The sequence below is a fragment of the Lichenostomus cassidix genome, chromosome 2 (genome assembly GCF_008360975.1).
Source record: "Lichenostomus cassidix isolate B80296 chromosome 2, HeHo_3.0, whole genome shotgun sequence".
Lineage (NCBI taxonomy): Eukaryota > Metazoa > Chordata > Aves > Passeriformes > Meliphagidae > Lichenostomus > Lichenostomus cassidix.
The window spans coordinates 38,754,284-38,776,865 of NC_139482.1; the positions used below are offsets into that span (position 1 = coordinate 38,754,284).

A 22,582-nucleotide genomic window follows, 5' to 3' on the forward strand; every position below is an offset into this window, starting at 1 on the left:
ATTTTTTTGCTGATAAATACCTCCTTGCCATTGAACAAAAACCACATAAAAGAAAAGGTTAAAATCACAGAACAACCAAATACGGAACAGCCCTATTCTGAGAAAGTATAAGCATTTAAACAAAGAGGTTAGGTATGATATTTTACAGTATGTATTCCTACCTGTAAATTTGAATAATATTAATTATCTTAAAAATGCCAATAAACATAACTTTAACTCACATGATTTATTTGCCTGGCAAGAAGACGTAAGAAATTCTGTCCTCACCTGCCTAGTACCTAAATAGCCTCCTTCTCTCAGAGGGGGTTTATAAACTCTGAAGCAGGTGTTACATGACCAATAAAAACCATCAGCAGACAAATAATGAGGACAAAACCCACTTGCCACTCAGGTAAATTTTTTTCCCTCTCATTTAGGTGTTTCCAGCATGTGTCTATATCAAGCAAATACAGGCTAAACTCCAACCCTCAATTAACGAGTCATCATGCATATTTTGTGGCCAAAAGGAAGTATAATCACCTCTCCCTCAATCTAGCTTTTGCTGCATCCTCAGGTAGCACTGAAAGCAAAGGGTAAGAAAACATATAAACCCAGAGGAAAAAGGAGCAAAGGATACTGAACTCACACTAAAATCTTCAGGAGAACCAAAAAGGCCAAACATCAACCTACAGTACACATCCTCATATTAAGCCTATTTATCTTCTCCAGCTTCTAGTACTCAAGCTTTGATGCCTCTACACTTCCCCCTGTCTGGCCCCAGCAGGCACAAAAATAAAGCATTTAATTCTATTCATAACACGGGAAATTACCTTTCTCTTCCAGATTTAGAGATCACATTTTTCTAGTTTATTTATGGAAGTTCTAGGAAACACACTTCCAGAACTTTGAGGCAAGCAGATCGTGTGCACCAGTGATGACAACAACCAATTATTTGGCCATGAGTAAACCTGAACATGCCAAATGAGATTAAAATTCTCTATTAATCTACTCCTGTATCTGACAGCATCCAGAAGAAGAGGGAAAAGAACCCAGGGAACCTCACAATCTGGCATCAGGATTACACACAGCAGAGTAGGAACTACAAAAGCTCTCATGACTATTCTACTGGAGTCCATCTCATTTTCTTGCCAAAGAGGGAGGCTGCAAAATCACATGTGTGATTAGAGGGCTTTGTTATCCAAGCTGATTTAGCCTCCATAGTTATTTGGTCAAACTGTGACAACCCTGTCACCATCACCCCAAAAATATTAGCTATGGATCAACTAGGCAAGCAGAAAAGGAACAGGGCTTTGCAAACAGACACATTAAAATGATACATGGAAGAGGAGGAATGAGAATTGTTACTAAAGAAGCATTGCCTATAGTTGCAACATAATTTTTTTTCATGGAAGTAGTTCTGTGAATGATGTCCAAGCTTCCAATGAGTTTCACTGTACATGTATATAAATATTTTTTATTTTATGGTCATCTTTGGCATCATATCTCATAGGAATTACCTTTAGCTCACTTACTGGTCCCACAGCTCTGTTAACACTGTTTTACTATGCTAACTTGTTGTAAGCATGTTGTTGTAAGAGGACCAGTGACTACCAGGAAAATAATGAGTGTTCCTTCTTGGGGACACTTAAGGTTTGCTGCAGCCCAGCATTAGTAAGGATCTTCTGTTACTGTACTCCCTGGGACAGCTATGTCCATTATTTATAACACACTAACTGGAACATGATAATGTGTGATTTTTAAAGGGAGAAAAATACACAAAGAATCAGCATAATATATTTTGTTCCTGGTCAGTGAATACTTAATTTTTAAAAAAGGAAAAAAATAGTCCTAAAGAACTGTAATGCTATAGTTTTTATTAAGACATCACAAAGTATGTCCAACTTTAGTGTCCATTTCATTGTCATAGTGAAGGACAGATTTAATTAATGATGTATGATTTTATTCATACAACACTCCAAGTATCATACATATTCAGTATGAAAAAAAACCTCCTGTTACGGACTTTCAGAACTTACTTAACACACTATTGAAACACAAGCACAAAAGCAAAAGACCCAAAGTATTCAATGACACAAATGAATGTTATTATGCAAGTATGTAAGGATCAGAAGTACACAGATCTGCAGTTTCCCAGACCAAGCATTTTGGGCTGTGCTGTACCCAGAAAACCAATTCTGCATCTCTGTATCTCCATCTCAAATGGACATTTTTAGAGTTCAAGTGATGCTTAGAACTCATTCCAAAGAGTTTTAAGAGAACTTAAAGAGAAAATCTTTATCACCAAACATAGAATAGAGATCTACGGACACAAGTGTTTTCAACGTCTGAATTTCTACTATTTAAAATACAAATAAATGCAGCAGGAAAGCCACCCTCCACTTTTTTTTTTTTTTTTAACTGGGCAAGCACTTAACCACAGTGTTGTTTAACTGACAATCTCTGCTGTATATTTTGGAATTGTCTCAAGAATGCCTTTTGTATTCTGTCCTGTATGAAAGATCTTCATATTGTTAAAGCTCCAATAACACTTCTCAAAACAGCACCAGCTGTTGTTTCATGTGAAAACGCCTAAAGAGAATTAACCAAGTGTCACAAAGGGCTTAAGTCTTTTGCTTCACAGTAAGACTGCTTTTTGCTTGTTTGTTTACAGGTTACCCAATGTTCAAGGTCTGCTTTGCAATTTAAATGTTGCAAATTTTTCTTTTCTTTTTTTTTTTTTTCAGACAGTGTATGACTTTCCCAATGTTCTTGTGACATTCAAGACCTTACAGAGTCTTACCAATCTTGTGGACTTTCTAACCCTCCAGAAACTGACGACAAATATCCACACATGGATAAGTCAGCAAGACAACCATGCTTAAGTAGTTTGGAAAGCTACAACCTATTGCACTGCTCATCCTTCTTCAAACACATGCAGTCATACTTCATACAGTGACCTCTGATGATGCCAACTTCCTACATGCTCTTAAACACAGCACAGTGATAACTGTATAGGAAAACCCCAATTTCAGTTGACAGCAATTGCTGCACAGATTACCACACCACAACTACTGTGAATGCCATCAAAACCAGATCTTATCATGGCAGCTGCTTTCCCCAGGATGATTGCAATGTCTGCAGAGCTTTCCTTCTGAAGTTTTTTTTGCCATGAATTTATCTAGTACTGTGTGAAAGCTGCAGTCATTCATTCCTTTGGTGATCTCCAGAGACATGACCCAAGCAGCTTCTGATCAATGACAGTTTGGCAACAAGGCTTTTACTGTCTACCTTCAACCCATGAACTCACATATTTTGCTTTGGCATCTTCTTTCTTCACATTTTGCCTTTTTTTTCCCCATGTTTTGTTCTCACCCATTGACATTTCTGTGTATAACAAGGCATGTGTGACATCCATATTAAGTCAGAGATTTTTATTGCCTTTTTGTAATGAAAATTGGGTCATGTCATCTTTCTTTGCGTTTTGAGCCACCATGCTGAGCTTGGTTATTTATGCTGCAAACAGCTGTACTTAATACAGCTAAATCTTAATTCACACTTGATCTGGAGAGTTTGGTAGCACCAGAGAAAAGCTATTCCTATCTAAATACATAACAACATGTAAAGCTAGAACAAAGAAGGCAGGTGTCATCATCAGTTTCACTTTTGCCATAGCTGGAATAAACATCTTTGGTTTCATTCCTTAATTTAAATAAAAGCTTCACTTTTACTTAAGTACTTTTACTTTTACTTAAGTAGTTGAATTCCACACCATTGCAAGTTGAAAAAATTGAAAAATGTTAATATTAATGTCTCTCCCCACTTACACAAACTTAATTTTGTATTGGCCACTGTCATCTTCTCCCCCACTGCAAAATATCTCCATACAACAACACTAACAAACCATTTTTCTTTAACCTGTCCATTCTTTCTTACCCCATTACGTGACAAGAAAAAGGGATGATTTTCTAGATCGGCAGACAAGCATAAACAAACCTAGAAGAAAATATGTAGGTGAACAAGAAGTTTCCTTCCCTTTGGCTTTGTCTTTTCTGCCTTAACCTCATGAAACTACTCCATATAATGAATACCCCTGATATATACTCCTGAATAGGCAAACGCAGCCCCGGGACATAACAATTTAGAAAAGTACATGCCATGTGTCCTACATTTCCTTAAATAAAGTGTAGGATAAGCACATTTAGTGGGACAAGACAGTAAATTTTTAGTGTAATTAAGCTGTAAAACCTTGGGAGGTTAATTAAGTAATGAAATCCAGGGATTACAGTTCAAAACAAAACTACCTCTTCTGAGAGAGATACACTATATCTCAAAAAATAAATTTCGAGGTGCAATATGATAATTACTAGGTAATTCTACAGCTAACATGCACTTGGCTGTAGTGTGTCATATATGGGATCTTAATGGCCTCTTCTTGCTCAAGAAAAATAGACAATGAATAAAATTTTACCTAAACATTTTGCAATTCTCCCAAAGAAAACTCTGGCTGAGAATACCTCCCACCATGAAAACAAAACTGGAGGGAGTTTCAAAATAAACCACTCTCCTGCTGTGTTTAACAAATAGTTGGGCTCTCCTGCCAAGATGAAAACACACAAAAGTAACAGTTCCCTCTTAGCACAGCAAATTTCCATTCACTGTTGCATACCATTAGCGACATAACTAAATCTCTCTATCACATCCTTCCCAAAGCTGATCACGGAAAGGAGTTCCTGGTAAATTCACCCAGAATTAAACTCACTAGTGAGACTAACACATTTGATAATTTAAAATCCTACTTTTCTTTTTTTTTTTTTAATCTCCTGATTCTGACCCTTAGCTCAGAACTCTGAAAGCATCACATTACATAGAGTTTTGTGATGAAGATTCAGTTATGGAATAGCTTCAGAACGGTCAGATTTCCCTGCTATAGAAAACCAAAACAGTTAATTGCTGCCAAAAGGGAAAAATTTCTTCTTTCTTCCCTCCTCCATTCCTTATAGTGGAATCAAATCCACCACACAACAAACTGGTTCAGGGAGCAAGCACACCTTTTCCCCATTTTTTGTCAACCAGAAGCAATCAGTTGTCCACTGGCTCACTTTTCTGAACAAACTTGCTAGAGAATCAGACAAGTTAGTGCTGCAAGGAAAAGAGCAGAAACATACAGCTAGGAGGATATGGTTAAAAAAACCCACATTTTCCAACAGGTATTGCTAGATTGCTTAGCTGCACAATGAAATTACACTCTTGGAATTACAGAGCTTCATCTTCTTAATAAATACCTAAACAACATAAAAAGTAGCATCATTTTTATTTTAGGATTATTAATACACAATGTAGAGGCACATCAGATTTAAACAAAAAATTAGCGGCTTGCTTTCTTCATTCTCTTTGAAGAGTAACATTTTTGTACAAATATGTATGCTCACTGCAATTACTTCTGACCAGAAAATTACGTATGTTGTTTTAAATGGGAATTCACTTACACTTCTACTAAGTTAGTACAGTAACAGTTATGCTTTATTTGGCTCAGGTTTGTATACAATCGTCAATACAATTACGTCCTGATCTTTACTATGTTCTATGGAAGCAGGCATCTAACATCTGCCCTTGCATGGTGACAACTGAATTGTATTTTATTAAATCTTTCTGTTGGTCTGAAATGTCTTTGCTGTCTATCCACTGACAAGTTCTATTTCAATAATAAATTTTTATACTGCTCACACAGTATCAAAAATTACATTTAAGGATGATCTGGTAACAGATTAATCTTCTAAGAAACTCTTACTTCCAGCTAAAATTCAGAGATAGACAAAGGAAAAAAATACTTTGACAGAAAAGGAATTTCTTAATGTTAAGGTTTAAGACATCTTAGGATGGTTTTCTTACAGACTCATAGAACAGTGATACTTGGAAACACTGGCTGAAGCTGTTTGATCACAGAATGGTAAGTTAGTGTTTGGTCCAAATCTGTTTGGTCCACTTTTTCACCAGCTAACTCACACACAAGCCCTCCACTAACCAAGAAATCAGAAAGTTAGAGGTTCTGACAGCTGAACTTCAGGTTATCAGTTATCTGGCTGCACCTCTTTGTAAGTCAGTGTTTCCCACATCCTTGACCTTTTTTTAATGCTTTACTGAGTCACCAATTTGAGCACTGAAAGTATTCCAGACTCCCAGCACATTTCCATTTCCCAATTGCAAGGATTACTTGCCACAACCTGATAGATTTCTGTTTCTGACAAACAAAATCTTGGAAACCCATACAGGCTGTATGTCAAGTATCACATCCCTTGAACAGCACTGTGGTACTTCTTTCCAGATGCTCTGGGTTCTGTGGCCAGCTTAACACAAATCATATTGCAAGGTATTTTTTCTCTGCTTACCTATTTTCATTATTAACAAACAAACTTTACAAAATAACTGTAGAAAAAACTTCAGGCAGGACTAAGGCAAGATGTTCATGCTGCAAGACAGCACATGGAGAGAACAAACCCAACAGGGTAGTTTTTGGGCTCATTTCAACTGGCGCACATGAAAATTTTATTCTACACAGCACCCCAAATCCAGACGTTTCTGGTCAGCTTCAGGACTACCAGTCACATTACATTAGTAATAGAGGAGACCCCAAATATCATTTAGAGGTTACTTATCCAATTGCACTCTTCAGTGGGAAGCAATCCTCTGCTGAACATGAGAAGCAAATTCTTGAACTCTCATGAATGTAACACCTATCAGTATATTAGGATTTATTTATAATAACATACCTTTAAGTTATTTGACTGTCTACCTCGCACTGAAAGTCTAAATCATCTTGACTATGACATTGGAATATGTCATACTTTCAATACACATGGTGCCCTAAAAATGAATGCAATATGATCAGCAGAATCTATTAGAAGCCTGCTCCCTGGAACTTTCAACAGAAAAGCAACAGCAATATATTTACCTAACACAAGGCACCACGTAAATGAAAATTAATGAGCATTTTGCCTTTTAAAAAACTGTCCCAAACTCTACACATTCATATCACAGTTTTCTCCACCCTAAAATCTACTTTTTTATAATTATAAGCAACTGTGGTAACACAGCCACATTTTCTGGTACTCTCTAGTTTCAAAATCTATTTTTTTCTGCCATATTAAAATAAATATGAATCCTGTATTCCTTAAAAAAAAAAGTAGCTTGAGTTTAATTGCTCAGCTCCTACTATGCAACATCTACTATGCCTCTGGAGACTTTACAGGTCTTGAAATATTTTACAAGCCTCATAAATATACTACATTTTCTAGTCTCAATTCTGTAGTAAACTCCATGAGAAACAAACAGAGGGTTGGTGTTCCAGACATTTACAGCAATTCAGAAGGAGGAAAACAGAGGCATCAATGAGTCAATAAAGACTTAACACTATTCCCAAACTTCCCTCTCTTCCTCAGCCACTCATCCTCCCACAAAAATGACTACAAAAGTCATTAGGAGAAGCCTTTCAGGATTGTTCACTAAAAGTGCTGACAATCTTGAAGATCATCAAAACTCTACCCTTTAATTTGCAATTTAAGAGTTGTGTCTTGGCAGGCAGAAGAATACACCTCTCCATGAAAGGTACCATATAAAAGACTCATAAAATAACTTCGAATGTATTTTGAGATTAATTTTTACATTGTTTCATATTTTCCTCATCTTTCTGTTACCTGACATGTATGTTTATCATTCAACCAGCAAAGAAGTGTTTACATGACACATTCTGAAAGATTTAACTAATATCAGGAAGGGCAGGTTAACATGATACAGCTTTAGGTTTGTTTTCTCTCAAGTGCCTGGATCACCTCCCTCCCTCTCCACCAGCAAACCAGTATGGAACTTCTTCCTCCACCCCCAGCCAATTTCTCACATTCTTTTATAGTCTCCTATTTATGATTTTAAGAAAAACCCTCTTCTGGGTCTACTTGACAACAAAATAGAATAGCTGTCTCACTTCTTGCAACTGCTTTCCTCCAAGCAACTTGCCTCCATTTTACTCCAAGATTGTGACATGATACCTCAAAGTTTTCATGACAATGCTCTAATACAACAGTGGTGGAAAACACTAAGTTGGGATCACTAAACAGAGTACGACAAAAACACTACCTCAGCCAACAAAAAGCTCTGTGCTGATGCATGGAGGAACAGCCTGAGTGACTTCATGCAGTAGAACTCTCTCTGTATCAACTGGACAGATAATGTTACTCTTCCCCAGACACCTTGCCATTCTTGTACCTTTATATCATGGCACACAACTACCAAGGGAATAAACACAGGACTGAAATGCTCACACACTACCACACTACCTTTCCTAAAACCTCCAAATAACCCAGAGCTACCAGGGATTACACAGCTGGAAATACCTCCAGTGAAGCTCATGCTATCTATTTCTCAGAAGTAAAGATGCTCCACTTAGAGGATGACCCCAGAATTCTAACTGCTCTTAGGAAAACATGACATATCAAGTTATCTGCTTGCAAGAGCTTTTTTTAAATATTTTTTCCCCTCTATCTCAGCTTCTCTTTTTTTATAGGAAAATAACTTCTCCGTGTTATCTTAAAGCTCCTGTATTTTGCCATGACAAGAAAATATTATTTCTTGCTCTCTCCTAGATTCCTTCACAGATTAAGAAAGCTGGTGTGAGTTTTTGCACCTCACTAAGGTAGACATTTGCCCAGTTTTTCATACATTCACTCTTCTTACAACTTTCTAATGTCTTAAAGATGGAACATAAAGCCCAAGTCTAACCAGGCCCACTCATTGACTAAAACAGAGCAAAAGAAATCAGTACCTCCTCAAGACATGTGGTGTCCATGAAAGGACTGTTTAATATCTCAACTGCAATTCTACTTCACAAATCAGGGGGGAAAAAAACATTGCAGATTAAGCATTTTAATCCTCTTTTACATATTTCTTTTTTTTTTCCCCTTCAAGGTAGCTTTTTCAATTATGTCTAAAAGAAAATACAAATCTGATGTTTAGATGTGAACCTTTCAAACATGTTCTAGCTCAAGCAAATTTTACACTAACTTTGCTAACACCCTTTTTTCTTACTTGCAAAAAAAAACCACTAAAATTGCTAGATGTGGATAGAGTAACAAATACACGTATTTGTCACTTTAACAAAAAAAAAATACAAGTAGTACTTTCAGTGGCAAACTGTATTTCTATGTAAATTGGAATTGCATTGAGACACAGACAGGATATTAAAACAGCTTTATTAAATGAAACTAGATGAGATGGTATCATAGAATAACTTAACAACATACTTCTAAAACACAGCTTAAAAGGACTTAGTTCATCAGTGTAAAAGACTTTGCAATCACACTGAAATTTTAAAAATAGCATATCTGATGCTCACTCATCAAGGAGGGGAAAGAATATTTCCCTGCTTTTCACACCAAATTTTTGAGTACTCATTACTGAAATACCCAAAGAAAATGTCTAGGAAACACTTTGAACAAAAATTACAAAGAGCTGGTTTATCACTTCACCAATGAGAAACAATTTTCTTCTATATTTGCAAGACAAATAAATATTTGTTATGTCTGATCTTGACACTTTTTTTTGTTGCTAGAATATAAAATATACTTCAGATTTCAGTATTTTTCCAAAGTTATGTAGCAACATTTATTTGCCTTAACTTAGTATTTACCTTAAATCTGGAATGCTAGCCTTAAAATACATTCTTCCAAAATACCTGGGTTCCAATTCAAATACTTGAGAAGACACCACTATGTTCCCAAGCATGCAATTTTCAAAACACATTTCTTCACACAGATATACACATTTAGAACTACATACTTTTTTTGCTCAATCTCCTTTTGAAAACTTTCAAAGCACCTGTTTAATGCAAAATAATATTTTCACTGTGGGTGGCTTGCAAGCAATGTACTGTTTCAAATGAGGAAAATGAAGTATTTTGAAACAGTTTTCACTCTTAAGTTTTCCCTGTATAATCTATAATATATATAAAACTCACTCCCAGGGATGGCATTGCTCTCATCCATCAGCTATGAAACACATGTGATACTTTTCATTAATTGAAAGGCATGCATTTGCAGACTGCCTTTGCACATAGACACATAAGACAGTTTAGATGCAAGGTAAAAACATACTTCTGGGAAAAAGAAAGTCAATGAAAACGAAATACTAAATTTAAACAGTAACTTTTTCAGATCTAAACTGTCTATCTTAGACTACTTATATGCTCTTTTATTTGGAAAGGTTACTTTATCTGTCCAAATAAAGTAATTCCTTACTTACTCTTTAACGCAGCAGAGGCATCTTAGAAATTAAATGTACACACACACAAATCTGCCCAGGTAGAAAACGAACAGAGGCCACATCCTTGAATGCACACCTTTCCCCACCAAACCCTGAAAGTAATCACCCACAAAACTTTTAAAATCAATTCCGCCCCAAACCCTGAGATATACATTCCTTCCTAGACTTGATTACAATCTAGCTCCCCCTGCTATGCATTATCACTCTTTTTCACCTATGCCAGAACAAGGTTTGCTCCCAGCTCAGAATACAGAGGGTGCAGATGCACGTACTGAGCTGTGGGCTGGCTCAGCTGCTATCAAAGTGGTGGCCCCGATCCTGTTCCAGCACCAAGCCTCCACTTGATATCACCTTTATCACTTCTTTGATCCTGCATTATTCAGCACTCTGACAAGGAGAAGACTGGACAACAATAGTATTTAAAGAATGGTGGTGTGGAGGGGAGAGGATAAGAGGTAGCCTTTTTTTTTTTTTTTGGCTGGCAAACCAAAATACCTGAGGAATCCCTCTTCAGAACTATGGTGTCTGACTCACCCAACTGAGCCACAAACATTTCCCTCTGCTGCTAGAATATCCAGGAGAATCATGATATCTCTTTACAGCACTGCTTCCTTAAGGGCACCAGAATCAGAAATACAACAAGAGCAAGAGGGAATGCTGATATTCCACTCAACTGTTGGATATACCTATACAGCTGAAAGCCTACAAAACACACTATGTTTAGTAAAAGTAAATAGTAATATTAATATATTGGGGCAAGTATTTCAGGTCTGACCTCCCTCTCATTGTAGGACTGTGAAAAAAGGAGGGTGGAAGGGGAAGGACACACAGGACAAAAAACCTCCCAGTTCTCTGGTCACCATAATAGCAAAAGACAGACACTCATAATAAAGCAAGAGAAGAGCACTGGAACAAGGCTTGGCAACAACACAAGACTTTCCCCACACCCACCCTGCTCTGCAGACGCCACAGTGTAGCAGAGGAAAGATAACACAAACTAACAGCACATGTAACAAGTGTTACATATGTGACAACTGCGCCCGAGCCCAGCTTTAGCCAGCGGAGAAACAAGGCCTGATCCAGATAAAGAAATGGAGAGAACAGAAAGCTAACTCTGCGCTTTAACATGGGCCTGGAGAGGCAACTATAGACTCAGGAGCAAGAACTTCAACCACCTATTCCTTCTTTGAAATTAATAACACAGTAATAAACAGCAATAAAAAGGCTAAAGGACTATTTACCCTTGGTTTACCTCTAGGACAGTATGCTTATTTCTAAAAACAGAAGATTTGATTAGGATTTGGTCATATTACTGACCATATCTCCCCACTGTTTGTATTTCAGGCAGGCAGAACCATGATAGCTCATAGAAATAAACTCACAATAAAGCAGTAACGCAGGACAACTCTTGAGCACACTATCATCTCAACACTCTCCCTCCAAACAGTATCCGGGCAGAAGGGAACTCCTGTGTTGCTCCCATCCAAAAGTCCCTGCTCTCTAATCAGAGGAATGGTCAGAGCTTGGTGTCCAGCAGTGGTGGGGAGATCCCTGGGGCAGAAGAGACCCAGTACAGATTTCAGACGCAAAAAACTTACCCATAAAGTTAGAGACCACCCAGCGCAGAAGCCATAACCAGTGAATTATGGTGCATCACTGCAAGTTATCGGACATTATTTAAGAGGAAGATCTCTTTTAATCCTCTCAGAACATATTAATAAAAACCAAACCAAACCGAAAGTCATTCCTTTATTTCAGTTAAGATTATTTGATTTCAAATGAAATTATAAGAGACATACAAGGTCCCTTTAACAGGACTAGGGTGGGTTTTATTTGTGGGTGCTTTTTTTAGATTTTATTTTGAGTCTATTCTCAATTACATACATTCTTCACATTTTAAAAAATGACAATATTAAGTTAAAATTTATTTTTAAGGTAAACTCTGAAACTTCTGAAAGATGCTATATCTGAATTTAGATTATATGAAAGGTTGTTTGTTTTCACTTACCAATACACAGCTACTGTATCTTTCAAACAGTATAACTCAAACATATGCAAGATTTCTATCTACTAATAACATACATTATTTCCATTCTGCTCCATCTGAGGAGCAGCTATTAATTATATTTTTTAAAGAAAAGTCACATTAACACTCAGCATACATGCACTTTAAGCTAGCATTTCCTAGAGGCAAAACCTACCCCTTTCACCAAGGGCAAGAAAATGAAAGTGGTGTTCAAAGTCCTAAATTATTATCAGGAGTCTCAGCTTCCATTTATCAGGCTCATGTAGCTCTTAGGGTTGAGGAGAAAGTCTTGACAGAAGTAAGTGATTAAGTGTTGCTTGTTTGAAACACTCATCCACAGTTTTGTGGGCATTACCACTGTAGCACAACCAATGCACTTCCAAGTGTTACTTGCAATGACTTCACCTTCACTATAAAAGGCACATTTATAAAAAAGTATTAGGTGATATTACTGTACCATTACAATTCATTTTCTGTAGTTCCTAAACACACACAGAGGCTGAAGAATTATTTCTTTTGTTCAAATAAGTTTTTCTAGCATTAGAAAATGCCATTATATTTCACCAATGAAAACTCTTCTAGTTACAAATCTTATGCTTTTGTAAATAACTCCAAATAATAAAACTTAGAACTTTCGTGAGTGACATTTGGAGATCACCCACCAAAAGTAATTTCTATCACTGTTGGTTGAAACTCTGCCTTCTACCAACTACTAGAGTGGAGAGCTCCAAGTTGATTCCAAAAAATCATCCATGAGGTCAAGAAATAAAATGGTATTAAAAAACCAAACAAGTACATTTTACAAATCAGATGTTATCTTGGTTTATCTTCAGTTAAATAATGCTAACTCATTTTCCCAGTACACATTTTCAGTTTTTATACTCTCATGTGTGCCCATCACCAGCAATTGTGCCTGCTTACCAGCTATTTACATTTCTTCAAGTCCTGTTACAGCTAAAAGCACAGTCAACTTGCTGTTTGTTTCCATAAACATTTAAATCCTCTTGCTTCTAAAAGTGAAAGTAGATACCACCTAATGCCTGTATGATGTCACATTATGAAATTCACTCTAGGGTAAGTTCTCTATCATAGGAAGCACCTTTCCTTTTCCACAACTGCATGTAATTCTTTCCTACCTACAAGCAAGCTCTTTGAATTACACCCAAAGCTGAAGCTACACACACAGCTCTTTACTAAAATGTGAGAAACTAGGTTATGTACCCAGGATCTGCTAGTTTGAAGCATGAATTAACATCCCACCAAGTTTTGAATCTTTCCTCATCTTTAGGGCCAGACTTTCTTCTGTTACCCTTCAATTGTTTAACTCGTGGTCTTACTAAGAAACCACAGACTACAGAGAATACATTACTCAGACAGAGGAGCATCCTAGTGGTTTTAACACATTCGCAAGAATTCTAAAGAAATCAAGGTGGTTTCAAAACAACCTACAACCAAGCAGTTGCATATCCAGCAGATATATGGCAAGCAGATTAAAGCCAAACAGCTGAAACTGTTCTCTCACTACCTCTGCACCTCTCACCCTCAAGGACATTATATGATCATCTACAAATGAACCACCACCTAAACCAACGTTTCTTTCAGCCTGGCACACTAGCCATGGCCCAATTCAATTCAGTGCTACAACAATATTGTTCTTTCGTATGCCAGTGTTCTCCAGCTGACACAGAACAGGTCTGGTTTTAGGAGCTGGCTCAGAAATCCTACCTTCACCATTTAAAATGCACATGAGAGAAAGAAAGAATGTCCCACTGTTTTCTGAAAAAATAAATGAACACAGCTTTAACTAAAACTTGATTATTTCCCTACAACTACTCAGTTGACAAAAACACTTTTAACTTTTACTGCTTTTACAGAATGAAAAGTTTGATCATTTCCAGTTGTAGGAAACTGTTGACTCACCATAATTTCAACCCCATTACATTTAAGAACATGTTTCATTAAAAATGCCTATTCAGTAATTTTCACACTTCATTCTGCAGTTTTCTGTATCAGCTGTAAAACTTTAAATTAGTTGGTTGAACCTAGATGGTAAAAACCTTAATTCTGAAGAGCCACCCAAATACCAAAGTTGATAAAGACTGCAAAGTATTGCAGAAAGAAAGAATAATTTTAGCTTCTCAACTTAGGGCTCTTCACATGTCTAAACTGTATAATTTCAAGTGGCACACCCAGAAACTTGCATTTCTTTTTAATATACCTTTCCATGCTGCCAGGTTCTTAAAATTAAAAAGAGAATTAGCAACATAAAACACAGTAATTAGAGCCATGGAAATAGTCCACCATCAGAACACATGGAATTTGTTCACTCCAATACCACTTCTTTTCCAACAGTTCCAAGATGCTGGAACATAAGAACAAGTTTGCTGTTGCTCTCTTTAACAAGACTTGTTAAAAGCTCCTACCTCTCTGAAGCACATGTATCTGATTAAAGATACCCCACCACCTATCAATCAAGATATAGCGTCTTCTGCTTAAACATTAAAGAAGTTACCCCTCTATGCTGAGCAAGAGAAAGGCAGGGGAGTTAGTGATTGGCTGAACCAGACCCCTTCAGGTCATCCTTGCTCCTCCTTCCTCTCAGGTCTCACCAAAACCTGAGAGCATCCACTGTTACTACAGGCGAGGGGAGCACCTCTGCACTGGGAGCCAGGGCTTGTACTCTCAAAGGTCTGTAAGAAAGCCCAAAAGCATTCACCAGTTCTAGAGTCAGTTAGCACCAGCACCCTCTCTAATCTTAACACTTCCGACCAATCCATGAAAGGCAGTAAAACACCCCCTTCTTGGGTCTGTTACAGACTTACAACTTCGGGAAGATGAAGAAGTTGAATTCCAAGATGGAATAGCAAGCACATAGCTCCTACTCCCTGACTCTGAAACTTGGGAACTTCGGGTATTGTCCTTTCACACAGTTGGAAAAGAAGATGGGATCAACACAGAACCCCTTTGCTAGCCCCCAAAGGCTTTGCTCCAGGAACAGGAGGCAATACCTGCAGCTCTGGTGGGACGACAGACAGACCACATCTCGCTTTGGAGGACAGCGACTTCAAGACAGCCCTGATGACCCAGCCGCTCGCTTCCCACCTGTTTGCTCACAGTCTGACCTCTTCCCAACGACCACGAGGAGCCCCCCAGGGATGAAAACTCTCCTCGTGTAACACCAATTCCAAGCTCAGGCTTTCTCCTTCTACCCCGGAGCGCTCCACCGAGCGGCGGCTCTACAGCGCTTCCCCTTCCTCAGCTTCTTCCCTCCTTTCAAAGCCAACCCGCGCTCTTTCCACACACGATGGGGTCGCAAACAGAAAGGATAATAATAAAACACGAGCGGCACAACCCACGAGTGACAAACAAAACGCAGCCCCACAACTTACCACCCAAGTCAGTCCCCCGCTGCCGCCGCCGCCTCCTCCTCCTCCAGACTTTGCCATTTTCTGCCCGTCTCTCCTCAGCCGAGGCGAGGGCGCTCGGAGGCGGCCGTGAGGGCCGGCACCGACACCGCGCCTGGGGCCGCTCCGCGCCCGCCCTTCGCGCCTCTCCCGCCCTCACCGGCGCCCCGGCACCGAGCAAGGGCGGCCGAGGGGCCCGCACAAAGCGCCCCTTCCGCCGGGCGAGAGGCAGCGAGAGGCAGCGAGAGGGCGGGCGGGCGGGCTCGGCCGGGCCTGCGGCTCTCGTTAGTTTAAAGGGACGACGGGCCGGTCCCTTCGCCTTGCGGCGGCAGCGGCGGCAACAACAGCCACCGCTATCGCCGCCGTAGCGCTGCTGCCTCCCGCCCTCCTCCTCACCCCCGGGCCGTCCCCCCCGGAGCCACAAAGGCCCGGAAAACAGATTAATAATAAAAAAATCTCCCCCTCCCTCCCTCCTCCCTCGTCCCCTCCCTCCCTCCCTTCCCGCCCCGCGCGCGCGCGCGTTCCCGCGCAGATCCCCCCCGCCCCGCGCCCCCCGCACACACGCACACCCGGAGCTAGCCCGGCCCCCTCCTTCTTCCCCTCCTCTTTCCACCCTGCGTCCCGGTGCCCCGTGCCGCTCCCCCGCCGTCACCTCCCCCTCTCTTCTCCCCGCGCAGCCCCCGAACCGCTGCAGCCGCCGGGACGCCGCGGGCAGACAATAAATAACCGCGCCGGTCCCGCTCGGCGTCCGCGCCGCGGCCGCTTCTCCCCACGCAGCCGGCCCGGGCCTCTTCTCCCCCCGCGCCTTGTGCCCGCCAATCACGGGCCGCACCGCCAATCGCGCGCTGGAGGCGGGAAGGCTGCGCGGGGCGCCGACCACTCCAAGGAGCCAGACGGAGAGGTCGCGTGTGACGTCACTGAGGGCGGCAACAAAGCGGGAACGGCCCGCACGGGGGCGCTGCCGCGCTCGCGAGGGGCGGTGTGAGGGGAGGCGGAGCGGCTGGAGCGGGATCGGGATGGGGATAGGGATCGGGGCTGAGGGGCGCCCACCGGCCGGGACACCTACGGGCTCCCTGAGCTCACCTTCCCGCTCTGCTACGGCAGGGAGAGAGAGGCCTCGTTTCCCGCCGCCACACAGGGAAACTGGTTTTGAGACCGGCAGAGCGCGGCTGTCCCGTTTTCCTGGTCTTCCAGGTGGATGATGCTGCGATGTGAGGGTGGAGAAAAGGTGATGCGGTAGGCTGCACAGGTGTTCGGGGGTACGGCGGGCAGCTGCCCCCTTCCCGCCAGCTCCGTGACTGATGCTGCCAGCGCCACGGCTGCGATCTGCCGCGGTACCAGCAGGATGGAAGCCCCGGCAATCCAGGCAGGAGAGGGTTTATAATCCACTGCCCTCTTCTGGGCCCTGGGATCGGCCCGAGGAGCTCTTTAACTCGGACAGCTGACACATCTTTATCCTACACTTGAGCATCACCGCGTGAACTCCTCACACAGGGTCACTCAGCATAGCACCCTGTTCTGCACACAGTACAGAACCCTGTTCTAAAATATTTGCCCTTCTGAAAAAAACTGCTGTGGTGTAATTTAGCATCTACTTCCTAGGCTTAAAGACTGTGTACAATGCCCAAAATTCACGTCAATTTATGTATGAGCGTGACAAATATGTACAGAAGTGTGTATGTGTGTGTATATATATGTCCGTAAATATAATAATCAGATTTTCTGACAAGCTTAGAAAAATCCTTCACCACATGCAGCTTCTCAATTAGTGATTTTCATTCTGCTCTGTGAAATGCAAAGGACCTACCTAGTCCAGCCTGTTCCACTCCTTGAATTATTACAAATGTAAAGTCTCAAAAGGAGGGATTATTAGGAGCACTGCATCTGAGCTGGTAGACAAATTGGTACCCGAAGAGAACCATTTCAAAGGAAGAGCAATAATTTAAAGATTTTTCCTTTTGCAAAATGCTTTTCCTAAGGAGTAAAAGGATTGGAAATGGAGCAGCTACTTTTGAGGAGTTGGTTGTAATGTTCAATTATGCCTCCAGGGAAGGATCAGAAGAATTTCTAGTAAATATTGCTTATTTAGCATAATTTTACTCTGCCAGTTTCTAAGGAACCTATTAAACTAATATCTAAATGCTGCACAAGGATTATGGAAAATAATGGCATCTGCCTAGAAGGGACAGTAAGTTATCTGTTCCAGCCCAGTTTTATTGCAGCTGCATGTACCTCTGAGCTGTAGGCTGTGTTTTCTTTTACTTTGGGCAAGATAAAGATTGTTTCTCGCAGAGCTAGAAGAAGGTAACACTTGCAGGTTTCTGTCTAGTGCTTCAGAATTTTGGGCTTGCTGATTAGAACCATGTTTTGTTTTTTTTTTTTTACACTCAAATTTATATGTAGGATCCGTTAAAATGAATAATGTACAGTGAACTGCTGAAATGAATATTGTGAGGATCAGAGAAAACAGAAGGAGTGCATCTGTTCAAAGCTTTCTGCATTGGTAGAGGACCATTACTGTATTCAGCAGAAACAGAGCAAGGCACAAACATTAGTGTACTATGTTATCATTAGCTCCAGCTGTTCAGTAAATAGGCTGTTCTTAGTGTGGGAAGAGTGCCTTTTGCAACATGAGCCAAATAGAAGATAGCAATCTAACTTGAAGGCAGCCAATTCCATATGTATTTAGAGAGAGACAGAGGGAGTTTCTTCTTGGCAGTTACTGATCTTTAAACGTGCATGGTCAGACATGTTCAGTCTGTGTCATGCTAGAGCAGATTTACGATGAAATGCTGACATTCCCCCAAGCGTTTTCTTTAGTCTTTGGAATTACTTTGTCCAAGATGGTTTTTGTTCAATTCTCAGCCTATACTACACTAGCAACATGGTATGTTACTGGCTTAGTGTTGATGTTGGTTTCATCCCTAATACTTATACGTATATGCTGAAAGGTTGCATTCCTAGTCATGTACGACTGTGGGAAGAAGTTCTCATGAGACTACAAGCAGCTGCTTCTGTGGACTGCAGAGGTGAAGAAGTAAAACGAGATTGCTCACCAGACTTTAAGTGATCCCTGTTTAAACAACATAGAAGTAGATCTGACCATGAATCAAATTTAAGCACCATAACATTTTGACAGGAGTGGAATTACTTTACTGAATGCAACCTGCCCAAGTTGTGTACTACCAGTTTATGTCAAATACTTCACACTTATTGTGTGGCATTTTGAATTAATAATCCCCCTGAGATAGTACACACAAAGTCCTATTTCAATTCATTGGAGATTTACTTGTCCTCATAGTTGTAGACCATAACATAACTAGAAGTACCCCACATACCTTCAAAACAATAATCTACTTAAACCAGTTTCACTACTGCTTTTAGTAAGCAAAATATTTATTGTAATACTACTTTGTGTTCAATTATTTTAGCAGTAAGACAGCTGTATATATGAACTTTAAGTATTTCTACACTCAAGTATGTACAAACTTCCTATCTATTCTAAGTTATTTGCTGCTTCTACTTTACTTGCTACCTAATAAAACCTTTTCTTTCTCTGCGGCTTTTCTGGACTCAGACTTAAAGGGCCTAAAAACATGACTATTTGTGAAACTGTGTACATTTATCTACTCAGTAAACATACTCATATACAACCACTTACTTAAATGACCAATCACAGATCTCATTTTTCTTCAAACTACACAGGAAAAAGCATAATTTTGTTCTAAAATATTTATGAAACTACGTTCATGCCCATTACATTATACATTCCACTTTGTATGTAACTGTAATAAGGTAAAAACAAACATTGCATATTTTAATATTAAATATTAACACTCACAATAATTTCCATATTCTACTGCATTTCTAAATTTCATTATAATTCATTAACATAATTTTGAAATAATTGATCAAATCATTGAGTAGGATTGTGGCAGTACACTATGAGAGTGACCAGCATAGATGTACTGCATTGACTGCGAATGAACTTCAGGCCATGATTCCAAGGTATTTAAGAAAAGTCTACCCATGGCTGGATCACCTAACAATATGAATTTAGCCAGGTCATGTATACTTACACAACTGTGTTTCAAACACCTTTGTTGAATTAGCAAGAGGTCACACTAGCAGTTTGCTGTGGGTGTGCGCTGTCAACGCACTGCCTGACACTCTCAGCTGAACTGTGCCCAGGACTTACATGCCTGATGTACCCATGGCAAGTCTGTCAGTAGCTTTTCTGATGTTAGCCACATACCCCTTTCTTACTGTCTCTTTGTCCCAGCCCCTCTGAAAAGGAGCTCTGTCCTTCCAAAGCAGAATTTCTTTTTGCCTAAAACATGCAGTTTTGTTCCTAGTAGTCCACCCCAGACTGTTTGGGCAAGAAAATGTGAGCGGCAATACATTTTTATCCAGCAAGGCTGTCCTTGCTCATTGAAGGTCCCCATTACCAGTATATTTCTGCAGTCTTCCAGACAGAAATCTATTATAAGATTCCAAGTGAGTATCAAGACTGCTTCCTAATAGTAGAAGATCATGTCTACTTGTTCCTGGAATGACAGGAAGGTGAAGGAGTTGTTTCTATACAAGGCATGTGTGGTTATGTTGAATCTGTAGGGAAAAGTGATGACTGATGTAGACAGCAGAAAAGCCCACAATTTTGAGAAATATCTAAAGGGATGGTACTTTGCTCTCTTGAGCTAAAATTCAACCACCTCTGATACATTATGTTTTGATTTATGATTAGTAGTTACAAGGAGGAAATGGAAAGGGCAAGGTTTTCTGCACAGCTTCACTGTACCACCAGTTTTGACTGAAAAAAATGATGACTAGGTCAGGATGTGTACTTGCATTCTCTTTCTCAGAAGGGAGTTGTGTGGTTCTTGTGGTAACCCAAGAAGAGAAGTCTCAGGAAAGATCCAGGAGAGGCAGATGGCTCAACCTCCACTGAGGCAGAGCACGTCAGTAAAGTGTGGCCAATGCACCCACGTAGTTTATACTGAGGTCAAAGGCAAAAAGAGAAGGAGGCCACAACTTTTGGAATACTTGGATAAATGAATATCTGGGGCAAAGAGCAGAACAAAATAAGAGTTTGGTGAATGACTTGTGAACATCCATCTGAAACGGGGATATGGTAGGCACACAAGGACATCAGCTAACAATACATCTGAGCACAGAAATATGGGGAAGACAAAAAGAAGGAGCTACCAAAAAGAAAAGTCTGGGGTAACTACGAAGGGTCCAGTCAGGCACAGGATAGCAGAATCACGGACAGTCAGAGAGTTTGCAGTTACCTATCCAACAAATTAACGAACAAGCCCTTTGAGCAAATTTGTACTCGCAGCTTGAGTTCATATTGGTTTAGTGCTTTGAATTACTAGACCACGATGTTTCTAATTTGGTACTAGATGGCCTAAAATTTGAATTACTGTTTTATAGCCCACAGCACAGGGAATGTGTTCACCACGTTCTTCTGACAATTACAAAGCAGTTTAGAAAAGGAGGTTTATACAATAATATTTTGCGAATTTTCTTTTCTAGCTGACTTAAGTTGTTATTCTTTCCAGTAACCTGTTTACTAATAATTCTCTTTCCTTAAATGCATATTTCAGATTACCTATGTCAGCAGACTGTTCTCAGGCTTTTGAGAATTAATTTTTCAGAAGTCTTTGAGAAAGTAATTACAAAAATAAGAAGTATACTTGAAGAAAAAAAAAGGTAAAATGTACACAAGACTCAGCCACCCACTTAACCATAAGCATTACATAAATTTATAACTCTCTAAAAATTACTTGTTGTAGATCAGCTATTCAACAATTTCTCAGGTGGCCTCACTTGTAACAGAGCTCAGCAGCAGCAGTTCCTATTTATTTCAGTAGGACTTACATAATTCAACAGCTTGGATGATTGGGCAAGCAGAATTTTGAAATGGTCACTGCTAGCTGCTTCATGCACTTCTCTATTTTCATTAGGTACTATTATTAAGCAAAGATTATAAGAAATCCATCAAAGATCTTTTGTTACCCCTTTAGATCCTTTAACACAAAGGTATTTCTGAGTCTTTAATGTTTCTCTCCCAGATATCACGCAGCTGTCCTCCATTATTTGTTTCAATAGCGGTATTTCTACTTAGCATTTTAGTCTTGCTGTACTTATTAGGAGAATGGGTAAATAAGGTACCAAATGCAACACATTAAATATGATTTTATGTTATGGTCTCCTGTTCTATTTTAACTCAGCTAACACTGCTTATATTCGCTTTCCACTACGTACCTTACATTGCTCCAACCGCCTTTGTAGATTCTTCATGCTCCTTAGTGTGCTCCTGTTTTTCTTAGACAAAAGTAAGAACATATTACCTCAGTCTTGAGCTGAACTAAGATCATCCAAATCAGTGGGGTTCTTATATGCCTCTTGCTCACTGTGACTGTAGCCACTGCTGGGAGAGGTAGCAGAAGTCACAACAGCAACAGCTTTCAGTACTCGCCAGACAAAACGTTTGACTGCTTAGGCATCATTCAGCCAGCACTTTGCTATGGCACATTTGGATTAGAATCTGTGAATCTCAGTCTAGGTCTTCAGTCCACCATGGTTTCCAAAAGTGTCTTTCCACTTCTAAGCACCTCAGAAAGCTGAGATCATATCCTGATCACAGCATTTCTTTTTTTGATTTAGGATTCCTGGCTGTCACCTGTGAGGAAGGAAAACAGTCTTTTGAATGACTTTGAATATACGTGCTTTAGTAATTTGTGAATTCACTTTAATGTTCTAAAAAAAGGTTTTTACTCTACAGGATGCATTAAAAGTAACTTGCTTTGATATACATATACCTGTGGGGGCTTTTTAACCTAAACAATATGGAGGCTGT

General features: G+C 39.9%; 1 protein-coding gene across 6 annotated transcripts in view; it reads right to left on the bottom strand.

The window, feature by feature from the left end:
• The window catches only part of TOP2B (DNA topoisomerase II beta), a 68,632-nt gene that overhangs the window by 40,641 nt on the left and 5,409 nt on the right, over nucleotides 1-22,582 (bottom strand). For 4 of the 6 annotated variants that reach the window (XM_085051125.1, XM_085051123.1, XM_085051122.1 and 1 more), the window contains one exon: nucleotides 21,988-22,405. In XM_085051125.1, coding sequence (XP_084907251.1) covers nucleotides 21,988-22,068 — 81 coding nt within the window. In that variant the 5' untranslated portion in view covers nucleotides 22,069-22,405. Of the gene's footprint in view, nucleotides 1-15,702; nucleotides 16,141-21,987; nucleotides 22,406-22,582 lie in introns of those variants that run through there. The other 2 variants (XM_085051128.1, XM_085051127.1) reach the window with 1 other exon arrangement.